Below are 24,225 nucleotides of genomic sequence, written 5' to 3' on the forward strand. Positions count from 1 at the left end.
AATCAGCAAGGGGACAAATTCCAAGTTCAGCATTTTACGTTTGCAAGCCAGATTCCCCATCAGAAGGGCGTTCCTCTATTTCTAATATCACTATTAGTATTTTTCATTTAACAATTTGACAGAAATAAAATGCACTGCAGCAACACCTGTGATAACACACTTACTCCCACTTGAAAGACTGTCTTTATTCTTTCATAAGTCACTTCCAGCTTACAGCTCTATTGATCATCGGTGAGGATGAATGGAGCTTCCCAGTATCCTCTGGGAGAAATCCTACATATATATATACATATATATATATATATATATTTTTTTTTTTTTTTTTTATACCTACCAAACAACTATTTCTAAAATTCGACAAAACAGGTCATCAGGGCAACACTCCATTGATTTCATGTCCATTTATTCTTCAAGCACAGCACTGAATGCTCCATCAATAATTCAACAAGCTGAATGCCACTGATGCCCCAGGAGGGACACTATCTCATCGTGCACACGGGAGCTGGCAGGTACCTCAATTGCTAGAGATCAAGGGAGTCACCCACCCAAAAATCAGGATTGTTTCTAAAGCCTGACCAGAAGTGAAAAATATACGTATAACAGTTGGAGGCCAACCATGAGGACCAAGTCTTTGGGAAGATCCACTCCAAATCTTGCCCAATGAGCATATCTTACATGTTCCTAGCATTAGTCAACCATTTACTACCCCAAGAATGACTTGTTCATCATCCTGATGTTAATTAGCCAGCTGCTACAATGCTACAAGAAAAGCAGTTCTGCTCTGGTGCTCCCATAGCCAGGAAACCCTCCCAAAGAAGGCTCTGCCCAATAGAGTTCTAGATAATTATTCCCAGGCTTCAAACCAGCTCTATGTAAAGAACCTCCTCCTCTCAGCCTCCCCTTTTCTTTCAGGAAGAACCTCCAGGATAGAACTTACAGGTCAAAGAGCCGCAGCGTCTGGAAGAGTTGCCATGACAAGGTGGTGAGCCGGTTACCAGAGAGGTCTCTGAAAATTAACAAGAAAAAAGGAGTCATGGTAAATAATTCCTCCTGCATGCAGCCCTACTTCCACCACAGGGCCCATCATCTGCTACAGCGCTGTCAAACGGTTTAGGACCCAATTCAGGTTTCCTAATGAGAGATTTTAATGAAGCTGAACCTGAATGGAAGCTCCTCATTTTATTTTGCATGTAGAGGGTGGTGCCCGAGGAGGTTGGGGATGCTGCATCCCTGAAGGCATTCAAGGCCAGGCTGGATATGGGCTCTGGGCAGCCTGGTCTGGTGGTTGGCGACCCTGCACATAGTCGGGGGGGTTGAAACTGGATGGTCATTGTGATCCTTTTCAACCCAAGCCATTCTATGATTTTATTCCATCCTCCCACAGGGAAAAGTGGTTTATATCCTGCTGCAATACTAAAAGAAATAATAGTAATAATTCAGACAGTAAGATTTGCCTGATTCTTGCCTGTGAATCTGGAGCTCAACCAACCATGAGCAGAAAGAACAAGTCTAATTTTGTAAGCTGAACAAAAATTAAGTAAAACTGTCACGTTAAAAGTATTAACACCCGAGCTGTAACAACAGAACAATGATTACCCAAGGTATTATCATATGGTACCTAGTAGCCATGCATTACAGTATCCCGTTATGGCTGTTTGCTGCTTGCACCCAGGGGTATCACCACCACAGCAGCTAACAGCTCCCTATCCCTCTCTCCATCTGTCCAAACTTGCAGAAACATAAATCTCATCTACCTGGGAGAGCCTTGCAACCCAGCAGATATCGCCTCTTCAGCTGGAAGCCAGGGGGGATAAAAGAGTGCAAAATCAAACTAAGAATTACTAAAAGAGAAATGATGTTCTGGGGACAAGCTAGGCAGGGAGGAGGCAGCCACACAAAGAGAAGAGCCTTGGATTTCAGCACAACATGATGATAAGGAAACTGCTGTCTGCAGCCTTCCTGGGGATGCCTGGGGTGAGCAGAGGGGTGTTGGCAGAATCCCAGATCTGCCTGTATCTATCCTAGCATTCAGAGCTCCAGGAGACACAGGAGGTGACTCCTTACATCTCTCAGTGTATGCTTCCATTGCCATCATTTCTCATCCCGTTGGGAGCTCTGGATCCATTCCACACACTATAGGGCTCCCCCACAAAGCCCTGCTCTGAAATTCTACAGTTAGGAATGGGGAGGTCACTCACAGCTCTGACACCAAATCAGCATCCCAACATCCCATGAGTGTGGCAGGCACAGAATCCCAAACATCCCAACAGCTCAAAACAGCCCAAAAGTGCTGCATCATTAAATTCTGCTTGTGCCTCTCAGACTGCCCCACTGTGTAAACCACTGCAAACCACAGGCACTTTATTTTGCATGACTAAGATTCCACCCCCCCAGCCCTCAATTCTTAATGCTGTAGACAAATTGATTCCAGCCTCCACCAAAGTTTAGGGAGGTGGCAAAAAATAGCAGGTGATGTTAAACAAGGGAAAAGTTAAAATAAAAAAAAAATTGCCAAACTCTCCTTTATCCACCCTGGAGCACTCAGCACCTGGGAAGTTTGCAAAGACAGATGAAAAGTAGGAGGGGAAGGAGCAGATCACTGCTAGAAAGAAATAAGACAGTACACTCCCTCCCCCTACACAGAGAGGAGAGGGAAGCGTAACAGGGGATGCATGAGAGACAGCAAAATGTGGGAGAGAGGCAGAGATGCAGAGGAGGGAAGTGAGTCTTGCTAGAATGTCCTTTCTCAAAGGTCATGTTTTGCTACATTAGGCAGAAATGTCAAGAGAAAATTGGATTCTGAAAGAGAAGAGAAAAAACAACAGGCTTTTCACGCAAATAAGGGAATCAAAAATAGCATGATCATGTTATTACAATTTAGGGCACAGGGAGATGGAGGAAGGAAACGTCCTCACTAACGCAAGAATCTTCGCCATGCAGATGTGCTCAGCTCTTCTCCTTCAGTCCTTGGAAACCAGCTCCTACCACCCACATCCCAACCCCAGAAAGCTACAACCCACGCTGAGCATTGGGCAGGATGAGTCCTCACTTGCATGCATCTGACCTTGCCCCAGTCACATCAGACATCTGTGTCAGTAAGGTCCTTGTACAAGGCCTGGATATCAGCATGGACACAGAACAGGGCTGCATCCACAAATGCAACAGAAAATCATGTCATTTAGGTCACAGACCCAAACACCTGAAACCCTACAGGGTTTCAGTCCTGCTCTCTTACGCATGCGTTGAGTCCATCTGCCGACTTTTGTGGCAGAAGATGCAGAGCTGCTATAGGAAAACCTCTCTGCACAGCTTCAATCTCTCCCCAGAATAGATCCATCCCCTGTGCTGGATGGGGCAGGCTTCCTGGGGAAAATAGCATGTGATTATGTAATTAGAGATAGTATCACAGTACATGCACACGAGGAGATTAAATTATGGCTCCATGGGTGAATGGAGCAATGGCATTTTATAACCAATTCAGCATTTGTAAGGTCCCCTCTGTTCTGTGGCCACACACAGTGAGTTTCCCAGGCCAAAAGCCCCTTTTTGCTTCTATTGCTTCTATTGCTGGAGCCCACCTTCTACCTATCACTCTCCAAACTACTCCTGAACACTCCTCATGGGTTGATGGACTAGATGATCTTAGTGATCTTTCCAAACTTAATGATTCTATGATCTCTTTATCCACATCCTATGACCTTCCGAGCCCTTGCATCCCTGCATTCCCAGTGTCCCAACAAGAGCTGCTACCCTTCATCTCCTCCATCTGCTCCCAAATGTCCTCTGCAAAACTCCCTCCAACTGGATCAAGATTTGTTCTGCCTCTATAAAGTCCTAGAGAAAACCAGGTACTACCAAACATGAAGGCTCACATAACTCCTGAAACACCCAGACCATTTACCTGGGAAATCCACAGAAGTCATTAGTAATAATAGAGGATTTTTTGATTCATTTGAATATTGGCACACTCACATACAGAAGGCAAAAATAAGCCTTTTCTACATGACCTCCTCTTTGACAAGCAGAATTCCTCCCTCCACAAAAGGAGAGCGTAGGTACCTTGGGATGGAAGCATCACACCAGTATTTTCTGGCTTAAACCCAACAGCTCATTTTCCCTCTATCTGCTGCCTCAGCCATCAGAGCAGGTTTTGTTTGAAACCAGACAGAAAGCATCAGAAAAAAATGGATTGAGCCAGGAGCAGACACCCAACACAGAAAACTTCAACCTGAGCAATTAAAATCTGGCAGAGGTATAGGAAAGTGGAAACAATCCTGTAGCAGAGCATGCCAGACAATCTTTATAACAGCCTGTGCATCAGCTCCACCTGTAATAAAGTATGGCACATCACATGTCGAGGAGACACCTGAGAGAGAAGCAAGACACCTTATCTGTGTATTTCACACTGGCGAACAGAAGCCGGTTTCAGGACATAGCTGTGGCAATCTGGCTGAGGAATGAGGAGACAGAAGAAAGGACCAATCCTTTCGGTCCCTGGGCACGAGGAACACATGGGGATTAGGAAAGCATCACCTTCTGCACAGGACCCTCACTCCTGTGCTTAGAATCCTAGAATTATTTGAGTAGGAATGGGCCCATAAAGGCCATCTGGTCTGACTCCCCTGCACTGAACAGGGACACCTACAGCTGATCAGGTGCTCAGAGCCCCATCCAGCCTGACTGCAGTGTCTGCAGGGATGGAGCAGCCACCACCTCTCTGGGCAACCTGTGCCAGTGCCTCACTGCCTTGATCAGGAGAGGAGCCCAGTTCCAGGCAGCCCATAGTGAGTGGTCTTCCACGAAAAAGAAAACAGCGTGTTCTTCTTTTCCCTCTATTACCCTGCTGCCAAAAGAGTTCCCACTATTAAAGCCATTTTTATTCAGCTAAATTAAGCTGGATGCCTCATTAATGACAGCAACAAGCTAAAGCCCCTGTAATTAAACTGTAAGCTATATTATGTGGTTCAGTTCAACATGATGTCAGCAGCTCTGCTGGGGAGGGACTCTACTTGCCTGTCCCTCCTCCACTCAACCTCATTTCTACCATGAGGCATCCAATTCTGCATGAGGGAAGTTTTCCACGCATTTTAATAACGTGGTGCCACTCTGGATCACGGGAACAGAGCAGCCAGGGTTGGAGGAACTCAAACAAGGGCCAGACACAAATTAGAGATGAGGCATACATCATACATCTCCAGCTGCCTTCCCCACAGCTGAATGTCTTTCCTTAATGCATTAGATCTATCCCCAGCCAGTCCCAGGAACTGTGGAAATACAGACAGACCTCACCACAAAGCAGACTCTGCAAGTATTGGACTCAGCTGAAATCCCCCATAGCTCAGCACAAAGCCCCAGCAGGACACACCTGAACCAGAGCCTACAAAGCATCAGAGAGTGCCCAGCATACACAAGCTTCATATATGGAAAATACAGTCAGGTAAGTCAGCAGTGTCCAGGTCTTTACTGCCCTAGACACACCACATTAAAAAAAGCCATCAAGGTTTAAACTCCCTTTGTGATTTTGGACACCATAACTCGCTCCTTGCTTCCAAATGTATCCACAATATTGCGCAGTGCTTTACAAGGCATCCAAACTCGTATCACATCCCATCATATCACTCCCCCCAAATTATTTATTGTGCTAATAACCATAACTTGTGATAATCTCCCAAACTCAAGGTCCCTTGCATTGAAGGAGAGCATCAACAGTGGGAGCCCTGCCACCCAAAAGATGTGACACCGGAGAGGGGCAGCCCAGCATCCCTTCGTGCCTCCTAGTTCCAATATCATAATTTGTAAAACTCAAATGCCATTGAAACAGGATGGAAGGGGGTGGAGAGGGGTGCCTCCTCCACACTGTTCTTTAAATAACAGCATAGTAACGCAGAAGCTTCAGAGCACAGCAGGGCAGGGGCGTGTGGCACCACAGCTCCAGCACATCTATTCCACACCTCTCCTCCCACCGCCTCTGCCAACAGCCTGCAGCCCAGCCCTGAGCCCTCAAAGGCCATCTCCACAATGCCTCTGTGCCCTCCAGCTCATCTCATTCAAGGAACCTGCCAGCTTCCCAGCTGCACTAAGCTTTTTTGGAGACGTATCATCCCTCAGAGCTCATCGTTGCTCAAGGTTCTGGTTTGGCACGTGGTACAGATGGAAAGTGGACAGCAGATGTGGGCAATATCATCCTCTGTGTTTCAAGATGGATCAAAGGAGGGGGATCTGGCCCTCGTGTTGTTGTTGCATGCTGTTTACACAGCTCTTCTCTGAAGACATCTGGGCTCCCAGAGGACTCGAGAAAAGCGAGGTCAGCCCTGCAGTTGTTTTCCCTTTGCCTGGCAGCTTCCCTGCAGGGCAGAGTTCAGCAGCATCCACAAAGCATGCCAATCTCCCACTTAAGGAGGATAAAATTAATCTGCAACAGGCAAGAACCCTTCCCTACAGATGTCCTTTCACAGCTGAGATATCCTCAGAGATGCTTTGCATCAGTCTTTCTTCTTCTTGCCCAACCTGGAGTCACTTTAGGTCCATTACATCTGGAATAACCGCACACTGGGCTTTTCTCCTGCTTTGATACCCAGCAATGATACTGGAGAGTGGTGCTGTTTGAGAACAAGGGTTGCCAGCTGACAGCTCCAGCAAGAGGCTGGCTTTACCCTGCTTGTTTGCTTCAAATTGCATGTTTCTTCCAGATAGGAACAGAAAACAGCTGGGGAAATGCCTCCCACTCGCAGGTTTCCAGCAGGACCAAGCAAACCAGACAGCTGCATAAAAAAAAAATCACTCCTGCTGAACTGAGGCACAGTGCAAGACGACAGCATGGGATGGAAAGTACCTTAAGGGACATTTCCTAGCATCTCCATACACACAGGGGCACCAGACTGCAGATATACATCCTCCCAGAATTCCATTGCATCTCTCATGTTTTCTATGCTGAAACTCCAGGCAGGATGGCACCCCATGGATACAGGATCTGGGCAATGTGCACACAAGAGTCCCAACTTCATCACGTTAAATGCAGAGCCCTGGGATGGGGTCTTGTTCTCCCTCCCCCTCCCCAGTGAGGGCCGTACTTTCAGCTGTTGCAGGGCTCTTGCATTAAGTTTATATTAAAACTAGTTCTCCCACGCATGCATTTAATTGAATGCCCAGAAATCAATGAGCCCTGAATAATCTCACACACTGCTCTTGCAGGGGTTAGTAAAGGGAACAGTAACAGCTATGCCTGAGCACTGATTTGTCTGCCTTGGGGAGCTGCCAGAGGCAGAGAGAGTCTGGGACAGAGATGAGAAATCTGCAAGCAGAGGCTCTGAAGAAAAGAAGGGTACAAAGAAGTATACATATATATATATATATATATCTGTATGTATACACACACACACACACATACACGCCTGTATCTCCCAGCAACAGCAAAACAACAGGGCATTAGGCAGACTAAGCTCTCAGCAGACACTGCTAAATGGTTTCCAATTAATTAACTGATTACATGATAGAACAGAAGGGGATTCAAGTGAGTGCTGTTGACCTTTAAGAATAATTAATATCATCAGGATCGCAAAACTCGTCCAAGAAAAATAATTAGGAAGACTCTAATATTGCTTCCAAAGCCATGTCAAAGGATGAGAGGAAGGTTCTGGTTAATATAGCAGCACTGTTCCCAAGTTTTTTCTAGCAAACCCATATTTCCTTTCCACTTTCCACACAACTCACACACACGCTTCTTCCCTACCCCAATCAACCCTCCTTCTCCTCTTCAGACCCATTTTCCCCATGACATTTTGTACAGCTCACTCCCAGTTCCACATGGAAACTGTATGGGAAAAGGGCTGGAAAGCCTGTGAGCTTCCTAAGGAAGATTGCATGAATACACTTGCAAAGGAGGCTGCACAAGCAGCCATCATCCCTTGCAGAAGTGTGAAAAAGCCACAGCCCTGGAATGAAACCCACCTTTTCAGCAAATAAGTTTCCTCTACAGCTTATTACTGTTGCAACTTCTGTGGCTTGACACTTCACTAAATTATAGATAAAAGGAAAAACAGTCTTCCTAGGCTCAGAAAAGGAAGCTGCTGCCAAAGAGCTGTGTTTATACCAGCTAATGAAAAGAAAGCCTGCCATTAGCCCACAGCACCCAGCCCACACCCCTGCTGAGCCCAGCAGAGCTTGGGATCAAGCAGCTGGACAAACAGATGACCTTTAAGGTTCCTTCCAACCCAAGCTATTTTATGATTCTATGACACCCACCCCGAGGGACCAGATCTGTGGGGCACATGTGGGGAAGAGAAGGCAGAGCTGGGATCGCGCAGCACCTCCAGAGGGACCACGCTCCACCGAAGGGAACGCACTGTCAGCCAGTAGAGCTGGCAGCTGACACCTCCTGTGCATCACAGAGGCTCCTGGCCTCAGCAGGAGGTGATGCTGATATGTTCCAGCTATGCCTCATCAAATGGCAAGATAAACACTCAACCTGGGAGACAGACAACATCAAGCAGAGAGCCAGCTCACAGCTCTCCCCAGGGATCTGTGGGGATGGGGAGCAGAGAGGCAGCAGCACCTAGGGGCACACCTGAGCATGGGGTTTGGAGCAGACATGTGCCTGTTTGCAGCAGTTGAGCACACACAGGGGAGTGCTGTTCTGTGCACAGAGTTGCCTACAGCTACTAAAGGCAGCCAGGGTCCAGCAAATCCTGCTTACTGCAATCCTCACTCATAACCAGAAGCAGAAACATGTTTTGTCCCTAGCAATTAGTTCTGTCAAAAAATTCAGAGGAACATCTGAACAAAGGGGCTGTATATTTCCTGTTCTTCTCAAAACATAAAAAAAAGAGTTGTACATAAAAAAAAGAGAAGTTTATTTCTTCTACCTTTTATCTCCAAACCTTGGTCACTGTCAGGAATATTTTCCAAACGAAAAGCATAATCACCATGAAGTGCAGAGTGCTTCAAATTGTAGCAGGCATTCCTTCATTATTCCAAGATAGCAAATTACAATTACCAACAAGCACAAATGGATTCAACAAATGCTTAACCAAGCTTCATGAGCTGTTGTTTCAGTGAGGTCAGATGGCAGTCCTCCTAGTAAACTCCTCATGTGAGAAACCCACAGACAGCTGCCGGGTAGCAGTGCTGCAGGATGACTCCATTCCTGCTGCAGAACAAAGCCAGTGCCAGGAGCCACTGCAGTTCAGAAAGTTTATATTGCATCTGTCAGACAGACATCTCAGAAGATTTGCTTCATACACAGAGGGAAAGATGGAAGATTGAAAGCGCTGCTGGCAGTGAAACCAGACAGGTCATTCCTCAGGTGATGTCAAACCTTATGGCTAGACACAGCTTGCACCTGCAGCCAGGTGCGAGCAAGAGGCAGGAAAAACGCACGGCTTCAGCACAAGTAGGGAGGCATGCTGCAAGCAGGAAACGCCTGTGCTGCAGTCAGTGGCTGGGGCTGCTTGGAAGCTGGAAAGCCCAGCTGCAAGCAGAGAAAACAGGAGGGTTGGAGGCAGGGAGGCCTGAAAACCTGGAGGTTGGGAGACTGAGGAGCTCGGTGAGCGGGACAGAGGCCGGAGGGAGAAGCGCCGCAGGACGGCCGGGAGCGGCCCTGTCCGTGGTGCTGAACGGCGGCGCGTCGCTCACTGCGCGGCGGGGAGAAGGGGGCACCGGGCACCGCGATTCAGGCTGATGATCGGACCTGTCCTCTGCGATCACCACAGCACCTCGAAAACAAAGACTCAGGCCCCTATTCGCAGCCTTATAAACATCTCAGTGCCTTGCGTCTGATAATTCAGAATTCATCCTACTACAAATGGAGAGTTTTGGTGAGACGCTTTCCCCTCCTCCCCTACATTTTCCTAATAAAATTTTATAATTCTAATAAAACACACAACTGCTTAACTCATGACATTTAAATTATTGCCTAGTCACACACTATCGTGGATTAATATCTCATCATTCCTACCCTGACGTATCTTATTACTCAAATAACATATGATTTGAATGTTTCTATTTTTCTGCCCTGGTACTTACTGACTGTACTTAAAAAAAAAAAAAAAAAAAAAAAGGAAAATCATCCCTGGAACTGTACTGTTAGTAAACCAATATCAAGAAAAAAGTGAGATAATACATGTGGTCACTTAACTTTCACTCATCCCACCATGATTGCTCAATGACAATGAATGCACAATGACTTCCCCAGCAGCTTTCCATGAGGCTTCCATGCTCTCAGCTCCCATCTGGGAAGTTCCTTCTCCCTGTGCAGTAGCTCTTACACTGGCACAGGCAGACAAGACGCACCTTATACCACAACTAATCTACTGAGCCACAGGTTTTGGAGAGCAACTAAAAGGAACAGCCAGAGGACGTTTCTGGAATATCTCCAATATGAAGTGATCCCAAGAGCCTAGAAACAAAATCTGGTCATAGTCAGCCCCCTATCTCCTGGAATCAGCTCATCCTGTGCTGCTGGTGTTCTCTTCTGAGAGGCTGAAAGATATGGTGAGGTTTTAACCAGCTACACAACATCTTCAGGACAGCACCTGATATTAGGCCTCTCTTTGAAGGGCAGCTCACAAAATATCCATGAGGTCATTGTTGTTGCATCAAGGACTAAATATTACAGAGAATGAGCACCCCCCAAGCAGTTTTTGTTTATTAAGAAAAGGGAAAAATGGGACTGGAAAGGCAACTGTTGCTCTGGAAAAGAACAGCAATTTCCTCTTTCACATGTATTCCAAAAAACAATTGATCAATCTTCAGAAAGCAAAATAAATCCCCATAGTCACTCAGTACAGCTACAAACATCTCAACATTTCAAAGGAAGGAAGGAGAGAGAAAGCCATACTAGAATCCTAAGAATCCAGGTACCAGAGGAATAGGCACGACATAAGAATGTGATCAGGCTACAAATACTTGTGATAGCATTTGTATTATTACAGCTCGTCTTACATCGCAACCACATCCCACAATTCAATGCCAAATATCACTAGAAACCATACCAGGAGTTACAGTGCAAATAAATCAAATAAAAGGAGAGAAAACAAGTGTTGTTGTTCCAGGTTTTCAGGTGGGGAATCAAGGCAGAACAGGTCTTGCTCCAAGGTGCAAAGTGCTCAAGTTAGAAAGTTTCCGTCTCAAGCCCCATTGGAGTACACAGTGCATAAAATCACTGCTCTACCTCTTATTACAATACAAAAAAACCTTCTCCTGAGCTGCATGAAGCAGCCTGCAGTCAGAAATCCTACACCCAGCCCTCCATATACAAGTCAAATGATTTTGACCCAGCCTGAAGGAAAGCCACAGTCCTGTAGGAAACTGGAATCTCCTTTAGCCTTGCTCACGATGGCTGGTAAAACACAGAACCCACCTTTGCTGCTGAAGGAAAACAAACAGCTGCAGTTAGCTGCTTGTCTGTTATCTGAGGTAAGGAGTGGGAATAAACATCCCACCAAACCACTGCTGTCAGTTAGCATACCAGCAAGGACCTGCTCTGTGCTGGCATCCAGGGAACAGAACAGATAGAAAGTCCGAGCAGGAAAGTTTATGGAGAAAGAGACATTGCTGCTGTTTATTTTGGTGACTGCGCTCTAAGTGTGCCCATCATTTTACAGAACAACTAGAGAGACACAGGGGAAAATGCCTCCTAAGTAAATCACAGCACAGAGGCTCACTGTTAGAAGGTGGTGGGGTGGTAACTTCTATAGAGTACAAGTGTGAATCAAACTGTACCCAAACTGCCTGCTTGATTAGAAATAACGAAGAACATTCACCTAATGGAAGTGAAAGACTATTTAATTTTTCTCCTATTGTTATTTTTTTGTCCTGTAGTCACAGGAAAATTCAACTCCCATTTAGCTCTTTGCAAATGCAAAGTAAGACACATTGAACTACCAAGGAGGTGGTTTAGTTCAGCACATTACTTCATACTCAGTGAGCTAAGAGCTCTCATCTGCTGTGCCCCAGCTTATGCACAGGACTTGTCAGACTGCACTAGCCCAGGAGTACAGAAAGGAAAACGTAAGCAATTAACACATGACAGTTTGGATTAGGAGGAGGCTGCCAAGATGGCTATGAGAGCAGCACAGCGATGAAAGGACAAGACATGGAGAAATCATCAAGAAGAGAGAGAAAGGGTAATAGCACATCCAGGATGGAGCAAAGGGACTGCAGGCAGACACAGGGCGTGGAGCTGTTTACAGGAGGAGAGAGCAAGAGAGAACATTTAACTCTGCCTTATATACACAAGTGGCTCTTTTAGAGCAAGGCAATAGATCATTAAACACGAAGGACAGGAAAATGACCCTCAAGCCATGACTGAGAGACCGATGCCATACTTGCAGTAATTCAAAAGTCTGATATTTTGTTTACTTCTTTATTTATTATGAGATCTTGATCAATCTCCCAGATGCACAGAGCAAAGAAGGTGAACTCTGCCAGCCTTGCAAAGCTGTTGCCCTCAGCCCTTGTAATCATGCAAGCCTCAGCTGCTGGAGGGCTTCAAGTGCTGTCCCAGAACAGCACTGAAAAGAATCATAGAATCACAAGGCTGGAAATGACCTGCAAGATCCAGTCCAACTACTCTCCCATTACCGTTCCTACCACAAGCTACTAAACCATATCTCATAGCTCCTCATCCAGACAAGGGCACACAATCTCACCAACTCTGAGCTACTTGGCTATCTCAGTTTTCAGGTGACACAGCCAGTTTCCTCCTTGTCAAAGACTAAAGCCACAACGTGCCTCTGGGAACTCCCATGTCAAAGCTGCAGACTACTTCCAACACCAGAGTACCAGTTCTATGACACCACAGAGTCACTTGAGTTGGAAGGGACCTTTAAAGGTCACATAGTCCAAATCCCCTGCAATGAACAGTGATGCTACACAACTGTCAGGAGCCTAATAGGGCACCCAAGCCAACTGCATCCTCCAAGCTATACAACCAACAGTACAGATAGGTCCTAGGGTACCGCAGGTTAACCACTCTGTGGGTCTACCTATAGGAACAGTCCCATTTATCAGCTAGCTCACACTTCACCAGTCAGAGGAGGTCCATGCAGCACCCATCAGTTTATCCTCAAGCCTCAATTTTATAGCAAGAACACTGATAGGATCATACAGATATAAAAATCATATAGAACAGAAAGCAGTCTGCCCATACAGTACTCAAAAAACAGTTGCACTCAGCATAAAGCACTCCTTGAAGCCTATTGACTTTTCCCAAAGACTCCATCCTTAAGATGCTTGGGTGAAAAATAGAGGAAAAAAGCTTCATCTTCAGCCCCATCCCTGCTCTGGCAGGCAGTGCTGCTCTTTGACAGGAGCTGTGTCTCGGCCAGCCCACAAACCCATTTAGAGCACATATAAACATCCAGAAGACACTTTAAGAAGAGCCTCTAAACGCAGGCAGAAATGGCAATTATTAATTTTCTAAATAGAAATCTGACTACTTAAGCCTTATTTAAAAGTGTGCCTGTCTCTATAATTACACAGCCTTAATTTGTTTTCTTTCCTCCACAATAAATAAGGTGCGCACAATTACCCTCTGCAAACACAGTGCCTCCTGACTGGCTGGCCCAGTATGCAGCTGCTCAGGAAAACATTTAGAGGGAATTACAGTCTCTTAAGTACCTGTTTCCCAGTACAGGGAGACTCAGACACCGCAGAAGTCAATTTGTCTAGCCCTAGGCACAATCTGCTGGAACTCTCCTCTCCCACATCCATAGCTCTACCACCCCAGCTGTGAGCAGCAGGCTGGACACATTGCCTGGAAGCAATCAGGTCTTGTCCTCTCCTGCACACTGATTCCAGTGCTGGGTTTTCCTGGTGACTTCTCAGTACCTAAGTAAGGATTGTGATTGTGTTGCATTCCTTCCTACAGGGCACTACAACAACCTCTCTGCACTGTTTCTCTGGCTATTTTCATGACAGTTATATGAAAAAGATCCTCATAACTTGTAATTTCCTATCAAGCTGAATTAAATTGGCCAGAGCATTTCAGTATTACCAAGAGAAGAACAGGCATGGTAAGAGCACAAAAGGCATTTTCCTCAATAAGCTCAAAACACAGTGACATAAATATGTATTCAAATGGTTTATGTGTCTCAAGTTTAGGCACCATATCATCCTAAAGCCTTCTTGCCTACGTCAAGCCAAAGACTGAGGTTTTGTGTCATCACTAAACATTTCTACAGTCTTCTATCCCAATTTACCCAGATCTGAGCAGTCAGGACAAAGATTTTCTACAACCTACATGTGCAGCTTCTCACATGCTACACATGGTGCTCCCCACAACCATTTCCCTATTAGCCAAGGGACAGCGAAAGCTGCACAGAAATGGGAGCAGGAAGCTGCCAGTGCAACTTTGCACAGAAATAAAGAAGACTTCCAGAGTGAGCATGCAGAAAGACTCTGGATGACATTCAGTTTAGATCAGGCTTACATCCATCCTCTTCAACACGGAGTCAGTACTACTTTTAGAAGAAATCAGTGGCCCAAGATCCACAACGGGGAAGGGGATGGAATTTAAATGAACACACCAAACCTCATCCAGAACCATTCTTTTAAACCCCTACAAACCTGAACTCCTGCAATTAGAGCTAAGTGATCTGCTTATGATTGCACAGCTGGGGTCTGAAGACAAGCGCACGCAGTAAGGAGCAGCCAGAAATAGAAGCTGATAGGAGAAGGCAGAGCTATCTGGTCCATCCGAGATGAGGAAGCTTTGATGAAAGACACTGGGGAAAAAGTCGCTTCAGAGGGAGGCTGGGATCCAACCCAGAACAGGGAGGGGTGGGGGAAAAAAAAAAACAACTGAGTCCCTGTCATTTGTATACAAGCTTCATGTGGAAAAATGCCTGCTGCTTTTCAGATCCAACTTGCAGCACCCCACGAGGGTTACCCTTATTCAGGCTGTGAAGTCTCTATGTTTGTTAGAGATGTGCAGTCTGTATCTCAGCTCCACCTGCAATCATCCAAACCCAGCAAAGGAGGAGCAAAACCACACAGCTCACCCATCAGCCTTAAGTCCACTGTCCTGCAACACATTCAGCTGCTGCCAGCTCTACCATGAGGGGATTGAGATGGTATCCCTTGCTCTTGTCAGCTACTGTACCCACTTAAAGCAGTCCAAGACTCACAGCAGAGTGATATTTCCATTAATCCTTTTATCCCTGGCACCTATGTGTAGTGGCTTCAGAAAATGTCAGGCTCTCAGCAAGCTGAGCTCTCCAAGAAGCAGCAGCTATGAAGATGCTCTGATGTGCTGGCATAGCCCCATGAGCACACAGCGGAACCCAATTGGCACTGTGTGTCTCTAAGCCTGGGCAGCATCCATGCTCTTATGCCAGAATTGGACAGTCCCAGGAGAAAGAAGCCAGCACCATGACATAAGAGTTCAAGGAAGCAGATTTCCCTGCAAGACCCAGCTCTGCATCCCTATGGATGAGAATCTGCCACCAGGAGCAGCCACGTTGAAAGCATTCACACACCATGGACACACCACTGGAACACACTGCTGGGTGTGCTCAACAGCATCAAATCCCACCAGCAAACATCAACCAAATAATGCACTTCCTTGCCTCAAGCTTCAAACGGCAAGGAAAGAAAGACATTAAGAACATGATCAATCTTACATGGCCCGAGCAGTAAACAAACACATATTTCATCACAACATACCAACCTCAGCTTTTGACACAAGATGGATATGTCAGGGTTTCCCCCCCCCCCCCCCCCATCTCAAAAGTAATCTCAAAAGACAAAAAAAAACCTAAGTGCTTTCCAAGAAAGCAGTAACAATTGTATGTGTACATGTTAATGGCACACTCAGATTCAAAGTGAGCATATTTCCTCCTACACTCCTATGATAACCAAACTAATTTCATCAGGAACCAAATGCTATGTATGTAACAGATAAAAAATGAATAAACTGCAACAGCACAATTGACAAATTACATTAGAAAAAAGTCAGTTGGGAGAGGTATTTCAGAAAGAACATTTCCCAGTAACAAACAACTACACAAAATACAAAACAAATGCTACAAATCAAAATAATAAAGCATGAAAATCAGGGAAATCCCTGTGGTCAGTGCTAAGGAGGTTATATTATAACAAGATACACACTTTTAAAACTCAGAAAGGCCTCATGTTTGTTCATAATGCCCTTAACTATTCATGCCCTTTGGTACTGCACATCTCCTATTTAGGAAGTACTTCACCGTCACTTAGCAACTGTAACTGGTTTTCCAAAAAGGAAGCTTCTGGGGTTTTCAGTTCAAATAATCTCTGAGCATACATCAAAAGACAAATAGATACAACCTGCAGAACTGGATATATCTCCCCCCACCAGTAGCATTCCATCTCAATGGCCACCTGCACCCACAGAGTCAAATGGCTGTGCTCTACAGCCATCTTTCCCATAGAAAAAGCTACTGGCATTGGTTTCTAAAACACAGGGATGCTCTCCATCCAGCTCGCCAGTTCAAACCCAAAGCTGCACACTTCTCACCAACTTTTGTTTTTTCCCCTTCTTTTAACCTGTGCCAGAGCCAACAAGGCTTTATCTTGGACACAGTTGCTTTGACAAGACATTTCAAACCCATGAACACTTCCCATAACTTGCACAGTACTCCAGCTTTTGTTCAATGCCTTTGGAAGGCGAATAGATATCCAGTAAAGAAATTCCTTGACCTCAAGCATAGGCAAGCTCCTTGGGACACCATACCTGATGGCTAATGATGCCCAGGGAGCTGAGCTCTCAAACAATATCTCACAACACCACTACTCCAGCCCTACCCCATGCCCACCAATGGGCCAGCTCACAAAGCCCTTCATTAGGAGACCTGACAGCCACGTGCCTCAGGGTTTGCATAAAGAGATGGCCACCTCTCAACCCTTTCTCCTTCAGCATCCCCCTCCCTGGTGCCACGGTCTGTGACCAAAGCCTTGCTGGGGGAGCAGAGGGGCACAGGCAGCAGCTGGCTGCACTCACATGTAGCGCAGATGAGGGTTCTTCGCAAAGGCGCGAGGTTGGATATTTCGTAGTCCTGAGTTCCTGATTGTCCTGGAAAGAGAATGAAAGGGCAGCAATGAAGTCCATGTTGAAGACTGCTCTAAAGCCCTGTGCTGAGCACAGACACAGCACAGTAGCAGACAGTACACAGGAGCCCTCCAGTCCCTAAGGAGGGACATCTCACCCCAGACAATCCCCTCAAGTGCAGAGGAAATCAGGCTTTTCAGCTTCAGCTGACACCAGCAGCGCAGGCTCAGCACGCAGCAGCTGCTGGGCTGCAAACAACAGTATGCCCCTTTACTGTTTGCTTTGACAAGATGAGAACTGCATCAGCCTGCATGCAAGATGGGTGTTTAGCATGCAGTTTGTTGGGGTTCAGATACCCAGGTGGCACCCAGCCTTCCCAAGCACCAAGAAAACTACTTTCAGGCAAAGGGCCTCAGTTTCTCTGTGATGCACAAGGTCAAGCTCTTCTGAAACCAGGAGGGCTGCACAGGGAGATGTCATTTCCTAATTATGCAGCACTACCACGACAACAACCAAACTAAACGAGAACCAACAGCCCAGTATTGAAGGATTGGCAGAGACAGCTGGAAATCCACATTGTGGGACTGAAATGAGTCAGAACAATGCACAAGCCCAGCACCAGAACAGCGGGGGAGAGGAGAGGTCAGGGCTGATGTGTGTTGACAGAGCTGTCACGAGCTAGCAATCTTCCTTCTCCCAGATCCAGTAAAGACCAGAAAGCACTTCATCTCCATTTTGTGAAGTTTCATAACAAAACACTGCAGAGCCAGCAGCTTAAATAGGCTCCAAATGCCACAGCGCAGAGAAAGAGGGAACCATTTGCTTAGGAAACAAGGGACTGCCCAGTGCACTTCTCCTCCCCGACATGCAAGACATACTCACAGCCTCTGGAGTCCCGTGTACAGCTCCATGTCTACAGCATTCAGCGTCTGCAAGTTCTTCCAGTTCTCTATGTGTCTGTGAAAGAGAAGGGAAAGGCTCAGCTATAGCACATCCAGGTGGCTCTGCCCATTCAGCAGACATGTTCACCTTTGCTCTAGCTCAAACCTTCAACGTGCAGAAGGTCTGGAAATTGAATGTACTCTGGCTTCAGCAGACATATCCCCAGATACATGTGGTATGCATCATGCTGCCAAAACAAGCAGCTTCCCATGCTGCTTTTTATTCTGTGTTCCCTGCACTCCAGGGTAAAAAAACATCACCACCAACATGGTTTTACCCACAATTTTCAGTGTAGGAAATGCAACCGATCCATTGTACGCCATTGGTAAAGTCATTGCTTCTCTCCATGCACATCAGTGAAACAATGCCACTCAAAAGGAGTGAAAGTAAATAAAACTTCTCAACAAAAATATGGGGCCTGAAAAGGGGAGGAAAGGAAAAATGGCAATATATTTATCCATTCTCTTACTATAGTGGACAACAGGGTGCTGGTCCTTGCTAGCTGGAAGTGCTGCTGGCAGCAGAGTGCCAATCTCAGTTTGGAAGCCATGCCTTTATTATAAATTCCTCTGTCACCTGGGGCACTCTAGCAGGTATGTTACAGAGAACAGAAAACAGAAATAGATCTGTCACCATGGGATTGTTACTCAGTAAATATTAGAGCTGGGGGAAGGTGACAGATCGACAGCCCCAGAGGACGGGGTCCCCTGTTATCAGGAGCACAGGAGTGATGCTGGCAGCAGCATGGCCACAGGCCCCTAACAAGCTGCAATGCTGTGCAGTTGGGAAGAAGCTTGGTTTCCACCAGCCCGGTAGTCCTTGGTGAGTCAAGGCTTTCTCCCAGACCAAACTCATATTCCTTCCAACAGAAAGCACATTTCCAAGAGAACCTTGCTGCACAGCAAGTAAATGTGATCCTCTACCAGAGCGATCTCGGAGGACGTAAATCTGTCCAGTTCCCTTAGACAAGGAATAAAAGAAGTGCAGCCTTCAAATTCAGGAGCACATGCTCCCAAACTCACATTTGCCCTGATACCATCATTGGCTTCGTACTCAGCCATAGGCAGAGAAACACTTCCATGTTATGGAGGGTTGGGGTGATGGGCCAATGCTAAGAACCATCACCTCTGAGTATAGGACATCACATGGTGGAACAGAGGGGGATTAAGGGGAATAGGGACCCTTCAGCCACTCCTGGAGCAGTCACAGAGGTCATACATTCCTTCTCAGAACATAGTGAGTGCTAGAGAAGCATTTGCATAAGAATAGATGAACAAGCACAATAGAATCTGGACTTAAACTACATCCCAAATACCATCCACATGAAGAAGAAGAAATGTAAAAATCCAAATTCTGGATTAAACCCTGAACATGTTTCTCTGCTATCACCATCCAAATCCAATAAGACCAAAGACCCAAGAGTCATCTCTGTGGGTGTCCCATCCCTGGAGGTGCTCAAGGCCAAGTTGGATGGGGCCCTGGGTAGTCTGAGCTGGTGGGGAACAACCAGACCATGGCAGGGGGTTGGAGCTTAATGATCTTCAAAGCTTTCTTCCAACTCAAGCCATTCTATTCTAACCCATGAAAATTTCACATCCTAGGGCACAAGACTACAGGACTGTGTGCCTGGGTACTTGCCTTTTGCAGGGCTACAAACATGACTCCTACAACCCAAAGGAGAGGCTCCTCCAAGAAAAGAAGAGGCAGGAAGGGGATGACTTGGGTTTACCACTAGGGCACGCTGGAGCTGAGCACTGATAAAGGGCAGAGATGGAGCAGCCCTGAGCCAGGGCTGGGAAGGAGGTGGCAGCCAGATTGGCTCTTGTTTTATTGATTGTGGTTGCTAAAATAAAATAGTCAAGGTTATTTTTGACCTGACACTCAAAGCCACATGCAGCATATGAGAGGTAGGAAGAGACCTGGGCTTGTTCCCAATGACACACACAGGCTTGCTGGCGACTGGGGGTCTTGGTGGGAGCTGTAAATCTGACAGAACTACAAACATCTTGGCCTGCTCTGGACTCAAAATGAAAAGAGTCTCTCATTCTGTCCACAAAATGTTGCACTATAGCTATGGAAATGGATGAAGTACATAATGCCAGTACAGACCTGCGCTGGACAGAATGGCTACTGCCCTCTGAGCAGTTCAATCCCTCCACGAGTGATATTGTACCAAGCTGCAAAGAAGCCTTCAGAATCCATGCTCCAGCCTCCCAAAGGCAGCCCAGGATTTTCCAGAGTCAAATACACTTTGGTTTGTTATTTACATACACACACAACACCCATATAGGGAGTGACAAGGGAGGTGGAAATCAATACACACACATAGAATAATCCCATGACACAGCAGCTGTTTTACATAGAGTGCAACAGAGGGTGACAGCATCATCTTGAATTAGGTGCACAGTTCAGCAAGCAAATTTGAGTCCTTGTAGCTACACAGATGCTTCCCTTCACAAGGGGTCCCAGAAAGTTGTTTTCATATAGATCTATACACACACACTTTTCAACTTAGCAGGAGTCACTCGCTAGCTCCTCAAAGTGGTGAATCAGACTTTGTTGACAGGCACCCCAAAGATACACCCAGAAATCCATTTTCTTTTGTTCCCTATAGCTTTTGAAAGAGTAGCGTAACCTTTAAGAAGTGGATTCAGGCAAATCCAGCCAGCACAAAATAAACAGAAATGCATCTTACTCTGAAAGTTCAAGGAGTCAAGCTGTGACTGCAAAATTGGCAGCAGTTGCACAGGAAAGCAAACCAACCAAAGAAACTTTATTCCTAGAACTTCAGTCTCTCTTCATGTCCTTCAGCCTCTCAAGTTAGGTTCTCCTCTTTTTCTTCCATGGCTTTGCTTGCCCTTGAAAGACTGCATCTTTCCCATTTCTACCCAAATTGGAACCTTCCCCATCTGTCTCCGATTGTTAACCTGGCAGAACACATCTGCAGGGCCCACACCAAAAACAGATGGGACAACTCCCAGCCCTGCCCCATTCTCTGCAATCAGACCTTTTAGGTATGAGTTACAGCCCATAGGTTACTCCCTCCTCCCTACAAACTCCTCTAAATATATATTCCTGAGGCATCCCTCAGTTATTACTAAGGTAAGCCTCTCTTCTGCAAGATGCAATAGCTTCAATAACACTATACTCCACAAATCCTCAACTGTGCACCATATACACATCCACCTAGACTCATTTCCAGCTTTAATATCAGCGCCACATGAGATGAATCACTAACAAAGATGGAGGGGGAAGCAAAGGGGAAAAAGGGTTATTTGTTTTAAATACTCCCTTCCTTCTCTACCTCTTGTCTATTAGGCAAGTCCTGGTCAAGTCCAGGTCTCCCTGCAATGTAAAGCTGCCATTTACAGACCAAACTGTCCTGTTTAGGAGTAGCTGGGGCTTTTTCTTCCAAATTTGTACTGAAATGCTGCACTGGAACCCCGCTCTTCTCATTTCTTACAACACACGCACACTTCGTATTTGTCTTGAGTCAAAATTATCCTTGCTTAAACAGCTTTTTTCCTTTCCTGCTATTTACTCCTCCTTCCTTTACAAGGAAGTCAGACCCACCCAGCAATCATTTATAAATTACACAAGGTCAGTTCTCCTAAGGCAGCATGTCTGTACCGTGCAGTGAAGAGCAAGGCAAACTGAACCAAATGCCTTAAGAGATAGAAGCTCAAGACACAGAAGTGATGCAGATATGTTCTCAGACAGAGCCTTGGTGGTGAGGTTGTTTGACTTCTGGCTTCAGACCCAGTATACAACTGGATCTTCGGTGACCTTCGCAATAAGAACCACTATGATAGTCACTGTAATAGAAAACTGCTCCACTTTCTTCACTGACCTATTTAAGTCCTTCTTATCTTCAATAAGGGTGACCAGGAACATGCAGCAGACTCCAGGAGGACTCAGTTTACAGAGGCAGCTCCCCACTGGTACTCACAATGCCTTGGCTTTCAGCCCAAGATCATAGCATCCTTATCATAGCCGTATCAGCACTTGTCCTCACCTGCAATCCAGCACTGCACCAAGCATGTCTACCCACCAGGTCATTCACAACTGACGACTTCTTAGCTGACAGCAAAAGCCCATATAACTCCCATATGCACTACTAGGATTTGTTTTTTGGCCCTTCCTCTCTGTGCCCCCACAGCCCCTGCACTGAGCCAGCAGCAAAGCCCACAAGCCAGCTCCTGCCTTTTGAGCCAATGACTTCATGAAGGCAGGAGCCAACTTCACCTTCAGGCAACCTCTTCCAACATATTTCACCACTTTTTCCTCCTATAGCCAGCTCTTCACCTCCAACACTGCACTATTCCCAGTGTAACACAATCATATTAACCTCTCACCATAAAGCAGTCTCTTTGCCTAGGAAATTAGTTACAGGCATAAAGTTATCCAAACAAAAGCTATCTTTAGGAGGACAGTCCTGCATCGTATCTCAGCTTCCACTTACGACAGCACAAAGCCCTCTTTGCCAGCTCCACAGCTCCCAGGCACTATGTGAAACCAGTGGCTTTTCCCCTGTTTTGCTGATAGATCAGAGATCTCATTGGCTATATGGTCACCCATTGGCAGGCTTTAACTTTCAGCTCGTCTCCAGACATGCCAACAGCCAGACCCACTTGTTGGAAGCACAGCAGTGCCCACCATCCCACAGGAATCCCCATCATTCTGCCAGAGATGTCTGACAACACAGGTTGGTGTCACCTTCTTGACACCACACAGCAAGCCCACACAGCCCTATGCACTCCTCTTGCAGCCCAGGGCCAGCGCAGCAAGGGAGATGAAAACATCCACAAATATTTAAACACAACCAGGCTTATTTTATCCCACGTGAATGAGGCAGGGGTGAAAAGCAGCAGCTTATGCCAATTTACTGAGTGATTAGCTTGAGGCTACTTAATGTCTCTGACCTTCCTTCACCCTCCTTATATGACAAGGATAATATTTATCTAATCTCCCTCAGCTTTTCAAGTGCTGTGGTAAATAGCTAAAAAAAGGCACTTGATGAACACCAAGTACTACGCAGCATGCCTACACGTGTGCTACCCAAATCTACATCCAGCCCAGACTGAAGGAGGATAACTTTCCATCAGGATGCCATCGGCTCCAATCTGACAGAGCAGATGGCACATCTTCAGAGCCATGCTGCACAAGTGCCACGTTGGGCTGCTAGGGACATGGGAGAAGAAAATGTTTGGTCAACACTCTCAAAAATATGGTTTGAATTGTTAGTGGTCCTGGGTGGAGCCTGCAGTTGGGCTCAATGATCCCTGTGGGCCCCTACCAATTCAGGATATGCACACATTGGAAAAGCAAGCAAAGTATTAGACTCCTTGCTCTTATAGGGCAATGGGAAAATTGATTTGTCATCCAGGAACATTACACCTCGCCATGCAGATAGAAGCATTAGCTTTCAATTACCTGATATGTTTAGCATTATAAACAAACCACTTGGCACGCCAGCACTAGACCATGAAAATATGAATGTGACAGTAGGAAGAACAGAGAGAAGTCACCTATTGACTACTGAGCCCTGCCTCCTCCAGGCAGAGGTGGAGGAGCAGACAGCAAGCCCTGGAGGCTGGGAAAGCACTGTCCCCAATGTCACCCCACAGGGGCAAACCCTGCGCTCTGGGGCTGGCAGCCCCTTTTATTCACAGGGCTGGGGAAGCCATAAAGAAATCAGCCATTTTTCACAGTATTATAAGGCACTTATCACATACATTTAATAACCAGAGGCATGAAGGACTTGATTCCCTCAATATGGAAGTTATAAAATTGAATTGGTAACTGAGCATTAAAGGCAAGTGCAGCTGAATGAAGACTTATGAGGGCAATATTTTCCTTATTTGAAGCGTGGGCTTCCCCTTCCCAAGCACACATGGAAAAGTCACCCAGCAGCAGATAACTTTACATCATTAAGGATAATTTGAGGTCAGTGAGAGAAAGGGTGGGGACGCAAGCAAATCCAGCTTTATAGAATTAATTATTAGCGTAACCCCACAGTGTAATTGCAATTCGTCAAGGTAATGATCATGAAGCACACCACTGCAACACAGCTCCCTGTGTGCTAGCAGATCTGTTCCTCTTGCCAGGGCCAAATAGGGTACTTGTTGCTGGGGAAGATGCTCCCAGTCACCCTCCTGTGGGTCCAACCATCGTCAGCTTGGGCATCCAACCCAACAAATCAAACTGAGCTCTTCCAGAAGGGCTGGGCAAAAGAAAAAGCCCTCCATTCCTATCCCAAG

General features: G+C 46.2%; 1 protein-coding gene across 7 annotated transcripts in view; it reads right to left on the reverse strand.

Annotated features, from left to right (window-relative positions):
• Positions 1-24,225, reverse strand: part of NTRK3 (neurotrophic receptor tyrosine kinase 3) — a 182,366-nt gene that overhangs the window by 138,896 nt on the left and 19,245 nt on the right. For all 7 annotated transcript variants that reach the window (XM_052672170.1, XM_052672167.1, XM_052672168.1 and 4 more), the window contains 3 exons: positions 17,906-17,980; positions 16,976-17,047; positions 938-1,006 (listed from right to left, as the gene is read on the reverse strand). In XM_052672170.1, coding sequence (XP_052528130.1) covers positions 938-1,006; positions 16,976-17,047; positions 17,906-17,934 — 170 coding nt within the window. In that variant the 5' untranslated portion in view covers positions 17,935-17,980. The remainder of the gene's footprint in view (positions 1-937; positions 1,007-16,975; positions 17,048-17,905; positions 17,981-24,225) is intronic.

Source organism: Tympanuchus pallidicinctus, unplaced genomic scaffold, assembly GCF_026119805.1.
Source record: "Tympanuchus pallidicinctus isolate F22 unplaced genomic scaffold, pur_lepc_1.0 scaffold12, whole genome shotgun sequence".
In the NCBI taxonomy this organism is placed as follows: Eukaryota; Metazoa; Chordata; class Aves; order Galliformes; family Phasianidae; genus Tympanuchus; species Tympanuchus pallidicinctus.